Below are 17,478 nucleotides of genomic sequence, written 5' to 3'. Positions count from 1 at the left end.
AGTGCTCTCAGAGTGAACTGTCTCCTGCTGTGGTTAAACTCTGCCCTCTAGTGTTGCAGCACTGTCATTACAGTCTTTTTATCTACACTAGGAAATGATTCATCCATCCATTCATTATCTATAGACAACTTAATCCTCATTAGGGTCATGGGGGGCTGGACTCTATCCCAGCTGACTTATGGTGAAGACAGGGGACACTCTGGACAAATCACCAGTCTATCACAGGGCTACATATAGAGACAAACAATCACATTCACACCTACGGACAATTTAGAATCACCAATTAACCTCAGCATGTTTTTGGAGTGTGGGAGGAAGCCGGAGAACCCAGAGACTAAACACACGCATGCACAGTTAGAACATGCAAACTCCATGCAGAAAGAAAGATCCCAGGAAGGAACCGGGGAGCTCCACAGCTGGTGTTGAGCTGGAATCAGTCCAACAGGTGGTTGGGGTGAGAATGCTCAGGAAACTGAACTCTACTATGCACAATGCTTCTCACTTGCTACACAGTCTGGAGGTGTTTCTGCAGAACACCTTCAGCCACACACTCATCCCCCCTCAATGCAGGTCTGAGCGCAGCAGCAAGTCTTTTCTACCAGCTGCAACCAGGCTTCTCAATTCACATTAACGTATTATTTGTATGTTGTGCAAATGTTTTAACTTTTATATTTTTTTCTAACTTATATTCTGTGTTTATGGTCATACTCATGACTATTAGTGTTGGTGTTCCGTCGGGTTTGTGGGTTGTCTAAGTGTTAACAAACTACTGGAACAAGGGCTTATTCTATTCTATTCTTCTTCTAAAAATACAGAGACTGTAAAGTCACTATTGATACACATTCCAGACATCCCAATGAACTTAGCTTGTGCACCCTGACCTGTGCTGTAAACATGTGCAGTCAAGTTTATTATAATCATTGTATTTTCTTCATCAGTCAGAAGCTGATGAGAAATGTGAGAAGTATATATATATATATATATATATATATATATATATATATATATATATATATATATATATATATATATATATATATATATATAACAACAAACCATAGAGGTTTTGTTGTTAAAGTGCAGAGGCAGACTTCTGTAGACTTCTTTTACACTCTAATGCACCTACTATATGGACACTTTAGGAACCTCTCCATGTGGAACCATTTGGACCACAAACTTAAAGTCCCTCTATTATTATTGATTAAACCCCTACAAACTGACCAGTTTATCAAGGTTATATGTCTAGACTTTCCTTGAAAATAATCCTTTTCTGCCTCATAATGTGTTAGATGTAAATCTACACTGTTGAATGTGCAGATCTATGAAGTCCTCACCTCTCTCTTCAACCACCTCTCCTCATTTGCTGCAGCGCATCACACCAGCTCACCTACAACTAATGTGACACACTGTGTAACGCAACACGATGGAAAGTCATAATATTGGAATAATTCAGCTGTACATGTTTAAACCAGAAACCAATTCTCAAGAACAGTAATGACACAAAAAGTCCCACCTGGCACGTTAACAGGATTGGCTTTTCCAGTTGATGTATGAAACTCTGACTGTCTGAATCTGTGTTTTTGAGCCTATCATGCATTTTTGAAGTGGAATTGCTGAGCTATGCTGTTGATTGCATATAAATATTCCAAATGAACACAATTTCACTGGTGTATAGGTTTTTAACGGTAGGAGTTTTGAACACAATGCAACTGAAGCAGTCATCACAAGAGCAACATAACACAAACATACATAAATAAAAGATGCACAGTCCGGCTGGGGTCTCCGTGGACATCAAATGATTTTTCTATATATACACCACAAACCTGTTTGGAGTCAAATAAGATTTGGTTTATGTGATGGAAACTATGTGGGTGACAGCTATTTAAAAGGACTGAAAAATCCAACTTGTAAATTAAAAAAATATGACAAGTTATATACCCCTGGGGTCTGCATGGACCCCAGGTGTACTGATGAGGGTTAAGGTTTGTTTACTACAACTACATCTGATGAGCTCAGAGAACAGTCACTTAGGCATATAGTTATTAATAATTTTAAGAAAAATGACAAATCAACCCTGTTATACTGAGATACGGATAAAAGGCACATTTGTCTGTACACTGTAGATGAGCCTGGCATACAGTCAACATACCTGTCTATTAAAATTAGCTTCTGTTTATTTAAACTCATTAATCTATCAGAGTCTGTCTTCAGCTCATTAAACGTGTAGTAGATTATACTCTGTACCACATTAGAATGGCCATATCACAGAGAGAAGAATAAGTGTACATACCTGGAGGCTGTTTACGATGGTATTTTTAAAAATGTGTGAGCCATTAAACCATCAAAATGTCACTGCACATTGTAAATGTACCAAATAAACCCAAATGTTTTTAGTGGGTCACCAATCTTGCTCGCTGTTTCAGAAAAGTAGATGCTAATTAGTGTGACTATTGGTCACTGATCACCATTAGAATGGAGGCCCTGTTATTAGCTTGTAGAAGCTTAGGGTTCTGTTTAGCCATTCAAAAAGAGAAATCTATTTCTTGCCTTAATAGACTTACAAAGATCAACTATAGCTAATGCACTTGATCACACACAATGACACAGTGCTACATGCAGCAGAAAAAGAAAAGGCTTTATTACCAAGCAGGTTTTTGCATGCAAAGAATGTGACTTGGTGTTTTATTGCATAACAGTAAACAGTAACACATAGAGTTAAAAACTCAGTAGACATTAAGTGTTACAAGACAATCATAAGTAGTGTTACAAGACAAATGACCAACAAGTGTAATCAATGGATTGTAGAAATAAAAAGTAATAGAAATACTTCCAGTGTGCTAATTAACTCCCACACACATAATCTTGAATAAAGCACAAGTGAGCTAGTGACCTAAGTAAACCAAAACACTCACAACGTTACTAAGCTGCAGCAGATTAATGTCTTGCTTTTTGCCACTGATTATTTGTCAATATTAGCTGATATTTGAATCTAAAAATACACTCACTGGCCACTTTGTTAGGTATTTGAGCTCCTGCTGGAAGTAGCCATCACAAGATGGTTACACTGTGGTCATAAAGGGATGGACATGCTTAGCAACAATACTCAGGTAGGCTGTGGCTCAATTGGCCAAAAGGGGCCCAAAGTGTGTCAAGAAAATACCCCCCCACACCATTACATCACCAGCAGCAGCCTGAACTGCTGATACAAGGCAGGATGGATCCATGCTTTCATGTTGTTTAAGCCAAATTCTGACCCTACTTCTGAATGTCATAGCTAAAATCCAGACTCATCAGACCAGGCAATGTTTTTCCAATCTTCTGTTGTCCAGTTTTGGTGAGCCTGTGCAAACTGTAGCCTCAGTTTCCTGTTCTTAGCTGACAGGAGTGGTACCCAGTGCGGTCTTCTGCTGTAGCCCATCTTCTTGGATGGCTGGACGTGTTGTGAGTTCAGAGATGGTGTTCTACATTCCTTGGTTGAAACAAGTGGTTATTTGAGTTACTGTTGCCTTTCTATCATCTCCAACCAGTCTGCCCATTCTCCTCTGACCTCTCACATCAACAAGGCATTTTAGTCCACATTACTGCTGCTCACTGGATATTTTCTCTTTTTCGGGACCATTCTCTGTAAACCCTAGAGATGGTTGTGCGTGAAAATCCCAGTAGATCAGCAGTTTCTGAATACTCAGACCAGCCCATTTGGCACCAACAACCATGTTCAAAGTCACTTAAATCCTCCTTCTTCCACAATCTGATGCTCGGTTTGAACTTCAGCAAGTTGTCTTGACCACGTCTACATGTCTAAATGCACTGAGTTGTGGCCATGTGATTGGCTGACTAGCTATTTGTGTTAACAAGTAATTGAAGAGGTGTATCTAATTAAGTGGCCAGTGAGTGTATATTTGCAGTAAAACTGAAAATTCTGGTGTCAAGATTTAGCATTACACAAATTCCAACACAAAATTTCCTCATGTTTTTTGTTTGCTTTTTAATTTCAAGGGAGCTTTTCAACATTCGTCTTTTTCGTCTTGATTGGCCATTACTCATGACGTTCTTGAGATCACAGAGTGGTGACAATACACAAGAGAGGTAGTTGCATCAAAGCAGCTCATGTTTAAATTATTATTTTTTTATTTATTTCATCAAAAGTCTGTTTAAAAATATTACACTAATAATCACACAACTGAAAAACATCAGATCCGATAATCAGCCAAAGTGATAATCAGTCAATCCCTAGTCTGTAGCCCAACACTGGAGGTCCCTATGAGGTCAACAAATGAATCTGAGAGATCATAAGTATTCACTTATTTAAATAAATAAGATTTTTATTCCTTTAGCCTTATTTCACTTCAAAAATCCTGCAAGTGTAAGAATTTCAGGATAAAGACTCAATCATCACACTTTGGTTCAACTGCTTTTTCTTCTTCTTAGAATTATAATAATAATAATAATAATAACTATTATTATTATTATTATTATTATTATATTGTAGGCCATAGCCTGTGATGCTGGGGTCACAGGTGGACACTGTTTCATTGTAATTAAGATAACAGAAGAACTAAAGGTATGATAAACCGTTTAATTAAATGAATAATATTGATAAATAAATGTGGCATTATGAACAAGAAAAACACTCAGAGAGCGCAGTACTCTGCCAAAGCTGCTCATTCCTTGTATTATTTCCGATGGCTGAAATCTTAAAAAAGCCATGGATCCAGACTATGAGCCGCATCCCTAAAAAATCTAATCAATTGGTCCTTGTGTCATTTCTTACTTTCCCTGAAAATTTCATCTAAATCCATTTATCCATTTTTGAGTGTTGTTGCTAACAGGCACACACACACAGACAGACAGACCACCCCTAAAGGTCACATGAGAATGTCCTTTGAAATAAATAAATGTAGTTCTTTGAAAAGCAGCCTTTTCAAAATAAAATCTGTTATTTATTGAGTAGATTTAATTTTGTATCTATTCCTTGGTTTATATATTTTAGAATCTGTTTTAAAGGCATGTCTATTTATTTCTCCTAACTGAGGCCACATAAAGCCTGTGATGATGAGCATGGTGATGATGACCTGTAAGACTGTACTCTGGGCTACAGTGTCGCATCAACTCCAGGGTTCGTTGCTTCTTCTTCCGCCTGTTGATACTGCGCCAGAAAAGTGCAGTCTTATTGTAACGAGAAACGACACCAACGCTACAAAGTGTCGCATTCAACGCCACATTGCGGTGCTTTCTATTAAATAAGTGTACCGTCGGTGTCAAAAGTTTATCAGAAAACCAAAAGAAAAAAAAGGTCGTTCAATTAATACAGCTTTCCTTCATATGACCGCCGACGCATGCGCAGTGAGCCGGTTGTAACTCGAAAGATTCAGTAATCTGGAGCTGCTCGTGCTGCTGGACTCGTCTCAAACCGACAACAAACTGCAGTCAGCCGCTCGGTTCTGCTTCTCCTCACCGACAGCACCATGAGCTTCTTCGGGTTTGGTCAGAGTGCGGACATCGATATAGTGCTGAATGACGCCGAAACGAGAAAGAAAGCTGAGCATAAGAGCGAAGACGGAAGGAAGGACAAATATTTTCTCTTCTACGACGGAGAAACGGTGTCGGGAAAAGTCAACGTTACGCTCAAATACCCGGGAAAGAGGCTGGAGCACAACGGCATCAAGATTGAGTTTGTCGGCCAGATAGGTGAGCGGCTGCTAGGCCTGCACGTCACACTGAGCCCGCCGACAGAAGTAGCCAAAGTATTACAGGAGGTGTGGGGAGCTAGCTACAGGCGCCGAGTACTCTCTCAGCGTGTACTTTACTGATTTAGTGTGTAAAAAGTAACGAGTGTTGCAGTAAAAGTCTCCCCGGCGGCAGCTGGACCGCAGTAACAAGTGTCACTTTGAAGTGGCGGGTCTCGTGACAGATGTGGGCGCGGGCTAATATCAGCTGACACATCAGCCGTTGGAGAGCTGTCTCACTGACCTGCTGCCACACTCATACACTGTATACGTTATACACTCTGTGGTCAGACTACAAGTGCGACTTGTTACACGGGTCCAGGTGCCAAATCTGATTCCATTCAACAACTGATTGTCTCTGCACTCTGGTACCTGCTCCGTACCCTGCATCAGAACCAGTCCAGTTCTTTTAACTGACTGAAATAGCTTTACGGGACCAATTTAACTCGCGCAGTGCTGTTTTCCACTCTTTATCTGATAGGTACACGACCGTTCAAAAGCTTGGGGTCACTCAGACAATTTCATGTTTTCCATGAAAACTCACACTTTTATTCATGTGCTAACATAATTGCACAAGAGTTTTCTAATCATCAGTTAGCCTTTCAACACCATTAGCTAACACAATGTAGCATTAGAACACAGGAGTGATGGTTGCTGGAAATGTTCCTCTGTACCTCTATGTAGATATTCCATTAAAAATCAGATGTTTCCAACTAGAATAGTCATTTACCACATTAACAATGTCTAGACTGTATTTCTTATTCATGTAATGTTATCTTCATTGAAAAAAAAAACTGCTTTTCTTTCAAAAAGACTGACATTTCTAAGTGACCCCAAACTTTTGAATGGTAGCTGAACTCTCATACAGGTCTACACTCCCTCCCACTCACTACGCTCGGCCAACAAAAAGCGGTTGATACAACCACCACAACAGGGCCGGTCGATAACTGGACTCTTCTCTTCTGTGGTTCCCCGATGGTGGAACGACTTACCAAACTCTATTCAATCTGCAGAATCTGTCTCAGTCTTTAAGAAAATACTAAAATCCAGCTCTTCACTGAACACCTTTGCACTTTACAGACTGTAAAAAATATATAAAATCCTATTTCATCTACTGCCTGTAGACACCATGGTCCTATTATGACTCTTGAACTTGTTTTACGGCACTTATCCAGGTTGTTTTCTCCTGACTAGTGTTGTATCTACTCTCAGATGTATGTCGCTTTGGATAAAAGCATCTGCTAAATGAAATTGTAGAACTGCAGAATTCGAGTGTATGTTTGCTAGTTATTATGCAAATGAGGTTTTCACAACGTTCTGTAAATTTTTTTTTCCTCACAATTATTTGTTTGCAAGAATCATTTAAGTTCCACAAAGACACATTTGTGCTATCACATACGTTTTAGTACATTAGGACAGTGTGATCCAGAAAATAGCAGCAGTAAACGCATATAAACTGGGCAATAGAGTTTTAGCAAGTGGCACACAATCAGTTATTAGTAGACTATCACTTTCTGACACGACACCTGTTTTTGTCCTTTGAGTCGTAGGTTTGCATACATTCAATCAACAGATGTAAGAGGTGAAATATTGTGTCCAGTTAAATCATTTTTAGCTGATTTCAAAACAAAGAATAGTAGCTGGCAGGTTACCTGGGTAAAAATCAGAGTTGCAACTAAGAAAACTTGTTGAAAGTTTTGCAGTGGACTGAGTATTATTTTATTCAGATGGTTTGAAGGGTATTTCAGGTTTGGATGAAAATATCTCCATAACAGTGGTGAGTCCTCTTAAACAGCCCTTTGAAGGTTGCAGACTTAGTAGGTTAATTATCTTTTAGAAAATCTAGCGGTTGCTTTTGTGACCTGGATGTAAGCTACAATCTACAATTTTATTTAGCAGATGCTTTTATCCAAAGCGGCGTACATCTGAGCGTAGATACAACACCAGGTAGGTAGGGCAGCACTAAGGACATTGCATAAGGTTCTTCACTGGACAACTGTGCCCTGACTGGGATTTGAACCACCAAAGTGCCAAAGTCAGGGCTGTTTGCCACTGAGGTATCCAACTGCTAATATCTGAGGGACAGAGAAACTGGTGCTACTTCAATAATTTACAGATAAAAGTCCAGGCCTGATGATACAGATATTGCATCAAGTTGCGCATTGCAAATGAAGATTGCTGTTGTGCTTTAGCAAAAGCATTCTGAAGAAGTTATGATACTAACAGGGGTGGCAACGGCCACTAAAGTCTGGCCACACTACACAACCAATAGAGAAGCTGACAAAAGGGCTACACATGTACTAATAGCCCTGGAGTTTCATCCACTACCTACTATTTATCGGGCGGAACTACAAACCATTGTTGGCACAAATGATTTTGGGGTCTGTAGTCACTTTGAAATGGCTCCAAGTGACTTTCCTGACTTGCTCATTTCACTGATTTACTTTTTCAGATCTGTGCTGCTGTATCTGTAGTCCATAAACTTTCCCACTGTAGTGTTTGTGGCTGAGTCTCATAACTTTATCATATGGGTCCAATATAAATCAGCTCAGAGGAATCAGCAGCTGTAGTCAGTCACTCATAAGAAGTTAGGCCAAGAAAGGCCTAAGAAAATGTGATTATCACAACTTTCTACATCACTCCAACTGATAATTCAGCTTGCTGTATGTATATTTTTGACCCAGCAGATTTTGTCATTCTAAAAAACAGTATTGTTTTGAATCTGCAACAGATTATACAAAAGTTGTACTATGTAAAGCCAGCCTAAGGAAAAATAGATTAAGAATAAAGTCTTAATCAGTTCAGCCTCAGCTTGTTTGCATCATTCTGTCCTGTGTTACTTTCTTTTAGAATTTATGAAAATTCTGTCTGCCTAATTAAGCTTATTTTTGAGCAACAGAGTTCCTCTTACTTCTCTCCCTTTCTAGAAATTTAAAACATAAATGCATTTGATCATTTTTGTTCATTGCTTCACTCCTCCCTTTCCTCTTTTTTTTTTGCTTTGTTTCACCACCATCAGCCTCCTAATAATAAGAGGAAGTACTTTGGATCCAGAGTAGGAAGGCAAAATGGCAGAATGAAAACTGAAGTAGTTAATATGGCGCATAGAATGACTGCTTCACATCAGGTTTAAAACTGCAATGGATCAATTACGACAACAAAGTTACGACATCTTTATTGTTGCTGTGCTTGAGATAGCTCCGTTTGAAAGGATCTGGTGATAGTCAGTGTATGATGGTGTTAATGTGTCTTTTCCAGAGCTGTACTACGACAGAGGAAACCACCATGAGTTTGTGTCTCTGGTGAAAGACTTGGCGCGACCAGGAGAGCTCACACAGTCACAGACGTTTGACTTTGAGTTCACACATGTGGAGAAACCCTACGAGTCTTACACTGGTCAGAACGTCAAATTACGGTGAGCTCTGTTGTGTGCTCTATAAGTGGTGTCAGCTGATGTCATGTTTCGTGTTATTGGTGCAGTGCTGTAACACAAAGCAGCAGCAGCAGATATATAGTGTCCTAATGGCTTGTTTCAGCCTTTAAAAGCTTAGTACCACTTTAGCTCATGACTGTATTCATCAAGCAGTAATGATTGAATACTGAATAGCTGTCAGCATAGTACCAACACGTGTTAACATTTTTATATTATTAATGAGAAGATCTGGTGTGTCCTAGGGGGTAAGTCTGCTGAGCTTTTTCTTGACCTCAATTTGTAATTTTTACATGATATTTACTAATGTGTTAATTGGTGTAATTTGAATGGAGTCAGACAAGCCATGTCCCACCTCTGTCCGATCTTTAAGCTAACCTAACCCAAGCTAAACATTAAGACTGCTGTTTCTTAGTACACTTAAGTTAGCATATCATCTATCTTCTTATTTAACTTTGCACGAGGGGAAAAAGATTTGATAACTTGTGACTACACAGCTAACTGTAAATAATCCTCAATACTAATGCTGACCATATGCTGACAAAGTTCAGCTCAGTCTAAAATATGAGCCAGTAAGACAGCCTGACAAACTCAGTTTTTCCTAAATTTTAATCCATATTGCATTACCAAGTGTGCATAGATCTGTTTCCAGTTTGCAGGCCATCAACTATGCTTTGGCTCTAGCTAACATGACATGTCCAAGAAATTCCTACTTTTTGCCTACAAACGTTAAGACCACAGAAGTCCTCACAATTTGGATATTAAATAGGTGGGCATGCAGACAAACTTCGCACAGATCAAAAACCATATCCTATATAAAATACTGTACAGTAGTATGTATATCATATGGAGAAGTACTCAGTACTGTCCCCATTAAATGATTGGACCAACCTGCTGATGGTTTTTCTTGGCAAGGCATGCTCAATTAAGTAAAGAGAAACAACAACCCATCAGTATAAGACATGAATATCAGTCAGTCATAAAATGTAAAACACATTTGGATTTGTCCAAACTTTAGACTTACTGTGTGTATATTGCAGGTTGACATTTACTACATCTATCTATTATTTGTTGGTCTGTGTATGTAGTTGAATATAAGCTCATATACGTTAGCATTATTTCTGCTTACTAATGTAGATAATACTACAATATTTAGCTTTGAATTTTGCATCACCTGGCCTCTCTTAACAGTACAAAACAAAGATAACACACTAATCTTACTTAAAATGTTGAAAACAATGTTTTGTCCTTAACTTTATGCCATTTACTATTCACGTAACTGCAATAACATAAATTTAAATAGGGGTGTTCATGTTATCTTTCATGCCACTGCATACATCAGGAACTATATGTACTGCACTGTATGCTGGTATGCAAGAGTAAGCATAATTTTTAATATGATTACAAGACCAGTGGTCATAGATTCTGGTTTCACATGATTCATTTAACAGTTATACACACCACAGTGAGAATGTCTGATCCTGAAATAAACATTTCTACCTCACGAGTTTCTATGCAAACCTATCTGCCTCATTAAATTTCAAGGCTCACACTAGATCACCAGATGCCATAATGTAATAGTATTCTCTGAGCTGAAAGGGAAGTTTTCTTCTGGGGGCATTTAATTTTTCCCTGCATTACTTTTTAAAATCATGTGGTTCATTCCACATGGCCCAAAAACAACAAATCAAACAAACTGCTTCTTCTTGATTTCCCCTCAAGCTCTGTTTTCTACTGTTTGCACAATTATTGTCGGTTTCCGACAATTAGTTTTACTCTTCTTTTGTAGCCAAATGATCTTATGAGCTAATTTTTGCATTTGCTTCCAGCTATTTTCTGAGGGCAACAGTGAGTCGGAGACTGAACGACATCAGCAAAGAGCTGGACATTGTGGTTCACACACTCAGCACCTACCCTGAGCTCAATTCCTCCATCAAGATGGAAGTGGGGATCGAAGACTGTCTACACATAGAGTTTGAGTACAATAAGTCCAAGTATGATTTTCTTTTTTACAATCCACTAAAATATCTGAATGCTTGAGCTCCTTTTTTCCTTTCAGGTCCGATCTGTGTTGACTTTGTAGAAACAAGAGAGACTAGAACAAGGAGATTTGACGGATTATGTCATGTGTTTGCAGGTATCATCTAAAAGATGTGATTGTAGGGAAGATTTACTTCCTGCTAGTAAGGATTAAGATCAGACACATGGAGATTGACATCATCAAGCGGGAGACAACTGGAACAGGACCCAACGTCTACCATGAGAACGACACTATAGCAAAGTATGAAATCATGGATGGTGCACCAGTCAGAGGTGACTAAAAGGCTTCTTACAACAAAGCTGCTTTTTGTTTCTTGGTGTGGTCTTTTTTGCTAAGTTTATTCATTGTCTACTAAAATTCTGTTTTTCTTCTTGTGCTACAGGAGAGTCCATCCCCATCAGGCTGTTTCTGGCAGGCTATGAGATGACGCCCACTATGAGGGACATTAACAAGAAGTTCTCTGTCCGCTACTACCTCAACCTGGTTCTCATCGATGAAGAGGAAAGACGGTATTTCAAGCAGCAGGTACATAGACATGAGTGTTAAAATATGCTGTAAAATAAGCTGTAGTTCATCTCCCCATTAACATGAACACTGTTCCAGCTCTTGAGGGTCATGCTTCATTCTGTGCTTAGTCGTGGTGACAATAAACACTTTGTCACTATGTTCTAATTTAGCTGATTTCTTTGGGATTGGATAGACACCTGAATGACTGTCCTGGGGTGAGCAGCAGGAGGAAAATCATTTGTGTAATGACTCTATCTCTGAAGAATCTTCCAAAAGTTTAAAAAAAAAATAATGATTTTAGTCAGGATTACAGGGAGACTAAAAGAAAGGCTGCATTACACTCTTGAAGTGTTTAGTTTGAAGCAAGTGGGTATTTGAGAGGTCTTAAGAAGTTCTAATATCCAAAATGTGTTATTCGCTGTGTCTAGAGCAGAATTGCATGCTGCACCTACAGTGGCATTAAATGCAGAGGCTCCAACAATAGGTCACAGGTTAGCGTAAGACATAGCTGATGTGCATCCATTAAAATGTAACTACATGGCAAAGCTACAGCTACAAAACACCACCATCACTGTGATTGACCGGTTGTGTTTCCTTCTACAAGTTTATGATGGTTCTGCAGATGAGCAACATTGAGAATCTCCAGTGTTTTCATAGCATACATCTAACAAAGTCTTCTCCACTGCAAACCCCCTTGGCTGTGGCTACACAGCAGTAGCCCTCCTCTTCAGTGTATAGAGTGAGACAACAACGAAACTGAACTGTGTTGATTGGAGAGCTGAGCCAGGTGCCTCTCCAATCAGGATCCTCGAGGTTCAGCCAGAAAAACAAATTGGGTGGTGGCCAATCACATGTTGGAAACCGCACAACCTAATCTGTACACACAGAGGCACTCGAGAGGGTTTAACGTGTAGGGGATGTGTTCATACCTGAGGGACAGGTACAGGTCGGTTTCTGAGAGGGTCACTTAATTGTTAATTAAATATTTATTATCGGTTTAGTATCAGTCACAGTTTTTTGCAAGATAGATGTGACCGGTTGCCACTAACACATTCCCACATACCATCTTGTTTGCCATTAGACATGTGTTAAATTGTTGCAGGAGATCACTCTGTGGAGGAAAGGGGACATAGTGAGGAAGAGTATGTCTCATCAAGCCGCCATTGCCTCCCAGCGCTTCGAAGGCTCCTCCCATCCCGAGAAGTCCCAGAGCCAGAGCACCGAAGAAGATGACAGCTAAAGACGGGCACACACTTCACCCCTCTGTAGTGAGTGTATGTGCAGAGACAGTGCAAAAACGTCAGCCTAAATTCTGAATGTGAATATAATTTGTTTGCATTAAGATAGAATGCACTGCAGTGTTTTTCAGAATGGGTGTGTGCTTGTGTGAGTGAGTGAGAGGCCTTGAAGTCCGAGGAGTGTATGTGTGTGTTAAGGGAACTAACAGTCAGACCAGGCTCAGACTGTAGTTGCAAGTAAAGCTCAGTGTTTTTGTTTGAACCACCTTGAAGTACCAGCTGGGTGGAGTTTCCCACACTAAGTATGATTAGACCGTGTCAGTTAACTTTTCTGTCACAAAGAGAAACTTCACAAAATTGACTTGTAAGTGCTAAACATGATTTTTGTGGCATTTATTATACAGCTCAGTGTGGCAAGCTTCACCCATTAGATCCACTTGAATATCATTTGCATATACTGTTTGTGTGTGTATGAATGTAACATATTTGGCACAGAGCCACCTCGGGTGTATTTCTAACATGACCATTACTTAAACTACTTACTTGGCTGGAAGATTGTGCTGTGCAGAAACTGCAGTCACACAGTAGGTTCATAAAGAGCGGGTAAACAATAGATCTTATAGTACATTTGTCTGAGTGTCTTCAAAGGAATGTGACATTGTCACATTAACTCATTTGAGGATATTTTGCTGCCATGCCCTCTGCTGAAAAACTGCATTTTATTTACATTTTCCCTCTTAAATCCAGTATGACTCTTGGATAGCAAACAGCATTACAAAGTTTTTTAAAATTCTATAATTAAAAGGAAAAAAATGCATATTTGTATAAAACAATGCTTCAGATATTTTCATACATTCCAAGGCTCTCATCATAAATAAGGCATGACTATAGAGTATTTATTTTTTAACAAAAATCCATTTTTTAACTAGCATTTTACATGTTTGATGCATCAGTTGTGGCTCGGTGTCAGGTGTTGCCACGGCTGCTAAAACAAGTGTGGCACTTGTGAGCGCTGTAGGATTTCTCTTCCAACGTTGTTACAGCTGCCAGTCACTGGTAGGTTGAAGCCCTGCTCTGCTATTTGCACTATGATCTCTTTCTGCTTTTTACCTGTTCAGTGACGTTTAAGAGACACATTACAGTCATGGCAGGATTTATGAGTAGAGTAAGTCAGACTCCATTATGCCAGACATCGCTTCAGATCTGACAAAGACAGCATTACATCTGTGTTTAGTGACAAAGCCACATAGATGCTTGTGAGTCCGGCCTGTTAAACGTCTGTAGACTGCTGAGACTGGCTGCCCTGTTTGGTTAGTTAGGTTTGTGCCTAAAAGGGTTTAGTGCCAAAATGTTTCAGTGCAATGCTAGAGAGCAGATGCCCTTTCTTCACATTTACACTGTGCACATGAATTTATCCATTAGTCTTTTCAGACAGAAAAAAATGGGGTTAAGGTAAAGACAGTTTTAGATCATTTCTCATTATTGTGAACGTACAAGAAAGACAGCTGTTGTCCTGAGCACTTAATTCAAAATAAATAACTAAAGAGTCCCAGACTTTTGTTTCTAGAAAAGCAGAGTCTCTTTTTTTCTTTTGTTTTCCTTCAGGTCAGACGGAGTAGATAATGGAGTTTCTGTGCCATTGCTTCTTTTAATTTAGTTTCCTTTTCCATACTTACAAAGAGCACACTAGTGAGTACATAGTGTGAAGCACTGAAACTGAACCCCCAACTTTTCGCTTGACAAGCTTGTGCTGTGCAGCTTTGCAAAGTGAATCGCTGTGTATCATTTTTGTTATAATGTTTATATTTTCTACTTTCCCTGGCAGTGAGATTAATTTTTAGTGTGCTGCTGTCATCACACTGCTGTTTAAATAATTGCTGAAATATAGCAGCCACCAGATTTAGGTGTGTTGATTTGAGCCAACAGGACATTTTACTTAGATTTATGTAGCTTGACGGATCAGGTGACAGAGTGTTCCTTCTTCTGAGATTCTTCTTTGTCATTGTTATTGATGGTTGTAGATATTACTGCTTGGTGAGCCGCTTCAGTCTCCACTGAAACTTTACATGAATGGACTGTGTGAAAGCTATGGGGGTGTGGACTGGCACTGAATGTTAAATACCTCCCCTTGATATGTAAAGATGATCCTAGCAACATGGGACTATACCCACTGGTTTGCACTAGGCTCAGCTTAAACAGCTTGCTGGCTTTAATTTCACTGCAGTTCTGTTAAAGTACAGAATCAAGCTAAGGCAACAGTTGACTCAAAAAAATACTCTGATCTTTACTATATATTCAGACAGAGATTGTGTATTGATTGAAGGCAAAACATGAAAACACATCTATGGTACTATACTATCTATGGTATCTATGGTTCACACATAAGCTATGTTTTCTTGTGACTGTTTATTTTACAGTAGTGCTTGCAAGAAAAGGGTTAAAAAAAAAATACAGGAAATCTGGGTGATAAATGCTCTTCGTGACTCTCAAAAACACCAACTAAACAACCTTCCTGTACACAAAAATGCGTAAGCCTTCCTCTTCTCTGACCTCACTTTTCACCCTCATAGTTCTCACACAGTCCATGAAGTATTCTGCATTCTTTCTCTGCCTAATTCAGTACACTTTAAGAATCCCAAAGCAACTCTGCATTTTCCATGTTTTCTTGTTTTTTGTGTGTGTGGCTGTGATTCTGCTTCTTGCCAGTACTGGTACAGACATACAATAGCTAAACCAACCCAGTTTGTAATAAAGAGTAAACTGAGAGTAAGATAGGAAAGGAAAAAATAGGGTTATGAAATGTACAGTATAAATGCACAATGTAAATGCAAACCCTCCTCCTTTTTATTCATATTCATGTCATATTTTCTTTTTCTGTCTATAAGTCTTGATTTGATCCTTTTATATTCTTGTCTTTCTTTGAATTAAAAGGGAGTAACTGAAAAGCGTGTCTTCTGTGTTAATGGCACACATGATTTGTAAGTGGGTTAGTGTCTTCTTCTTGGATCTGTGACTGTCTGAGACGCCCTCTTCTGATTAAAACATGCCATGTTTCAGTCATCATAGCTTAAGCAGGTTATTGTTTGTAGGAGACACAAGGCGATCTGAAGTCTTTTCCTCAAATTCTAAAATCCATCAGTTTTCACTACTTGTGAAAGAGTTAATATATATTTGATCACTGCTTGTTCTTCTCTAATGTATATGGAGTCTGTCAGTGTGAACAATGCCCTCAAATCCAGTTTATTTTGTGTAAAACAATAGTTTTGGCCGATGGAATCGAGAGTTTAAAGTACACCATATTAAATCACCAGTGTCATTTCTACTGTGTAGAAACAAAGTTACCACTAGAGGGCAGCTTTAGATAAAGTTTCTTTATGATCTTATAGTGTCCAAAAAGTTTTTAAAAAGCAGCAAATTTAGTCATTTAACAAAAAAGAATGGGAATTCTTGGAACATCTGCATTGTGAAAATGAGCTTTTTCTGCTTGTCTGGGTTCAGATCATGTCAATTGATTGATTATAGTACTAGGAGTTACACTATACACAGCTGGGGTATACAAACAAAAATGAGGTACAAATATAAATAAACTTTTCTGTAGTTTTTGAATAACTGTATTTACCTACTAATTTCTGGCATTCTTTGATCAACATGACCATAAAAACGGTATTACATTTCTTTCTTTATGGTATTAAAATGTCCAAACTTTTACATTTAGAATGATGAACACTGCAAAAACCCTGGAAGTAGATTTTCTTTGCAAAAAGTGAAGAGATTTCTATAAATAAAGGCCACTGTTAATGTGCCCAAATTAAAGCGTAGTTAGCGGCTGTTTAGACATTTGTACCAAGTCATAGATTTGAAGATGTGAGTGCAAAGCAAAACCATTTTGCCCTTAAAACTAAAGCAGAAACTTGTCTCTCTTGGAGCTTTTATGCAGTGTGCAGACAGCTGAAACTGTTTGAAACGACCCGTTTATCATGTTAAACAAATCTGTAGCTCTTAAACATCTCCCACAGTAATGATATGTTGGTAGCTTTCTTGATATCCAAGAAGAATGGCTGCTATGTTAAAGAAGACGTTTCTGCTGAAGGAAAATTATCTCCCCGAATAATTTCAGACTGATGGTTCTATTTTCTGGTTGCACGTCTTTCACAGCAAGCTCCATCTGAAATGCCTTGTGTTCGACAGGCAGGGCGATTAGTTACTGCAGAGTGGAACAATGAAAGACGAACATTAGAAAAATCCTCTGCCATGTTCATGAGACGGACAACTGCCAGCCAATACCAACCAGAGTAAATAGGAATCGATTCACTTTAACAGCATGGAAGGCAAATATCTCTTTTCTGAGGTCTGCGCTTTTCTTGTCTGCATTAATCCAAAGACACATGAATTATGACTATCCAGATAAGGTTTCACTGTGAATGCAGCAGCTGTGGCATCTTTGTCTGTTTCTCAACCGTGATTTGTATTGCAAAAATGAACTAATGTAGTGACATCATGTCTCTGTATTACCAGGGGAGCAACTGACAACATATG

The 17,478-nt window shown here is 38.9% G+C and overlaps 1 protein-coding gene across 1 annotated transcript; it reads left to right on the top strand.

Annotated features, from left to right (window-relative positions):
- The first annotated feature begins 5,344 nt into the window (after nucleotides 1-5,344).
- Nucleotides 5,345-15,887, top strand: vps26bl (vacuolar protein sorting 26 homolog B, like). The gene is made up of 6 exons (XM_023273377.3): nucleotides 5,345-5,688; nucleotides 8,985-9,141; nucleotides 10,986-11,150; nucleotides 11,294-11,469; nucleotides 11,580-11,722; nucleotides 12,807-15,887. The coding sequence occupies exons 1-6, from the start codon at nucleotides 5,466-5,468 to the stop codon at nucleotides 12,942-12,944; spliced, it is 1,002 nt and encodes a 333-aa protein (XP_023129145.1). The 5' UTR covers nucleotides 5,345-5,465; the 3' UTR covers nucleotides 12,945-15,887.
- The last annotated feature ends 1,591 nt before the right edge of the window (nucleotides 15,888-17,478 follow it).

The sequence above is a fragment of the Amphiprion ocellaris genome, chromosome 14 (genome assembly GCF_022539595.1).
Source record: "Amphiprion ocellaris isolate individual 3 ecotype Okinawa chromosome 14, ASM2253959v1, whole genome shotgun sequence".
Taxonomy (NCBI): domain Eukaryota; kingdom Metazoa; phylum Chordata; class Actinopteri; family Pomacentridae; genus Amphiprion; species Amphiprion ocellaris.
The sequence above is the reverse complement of the archived record's forward strand: the minus strand, read 5'-3'. Positions and strand labels throughout refer to the sequence as shown.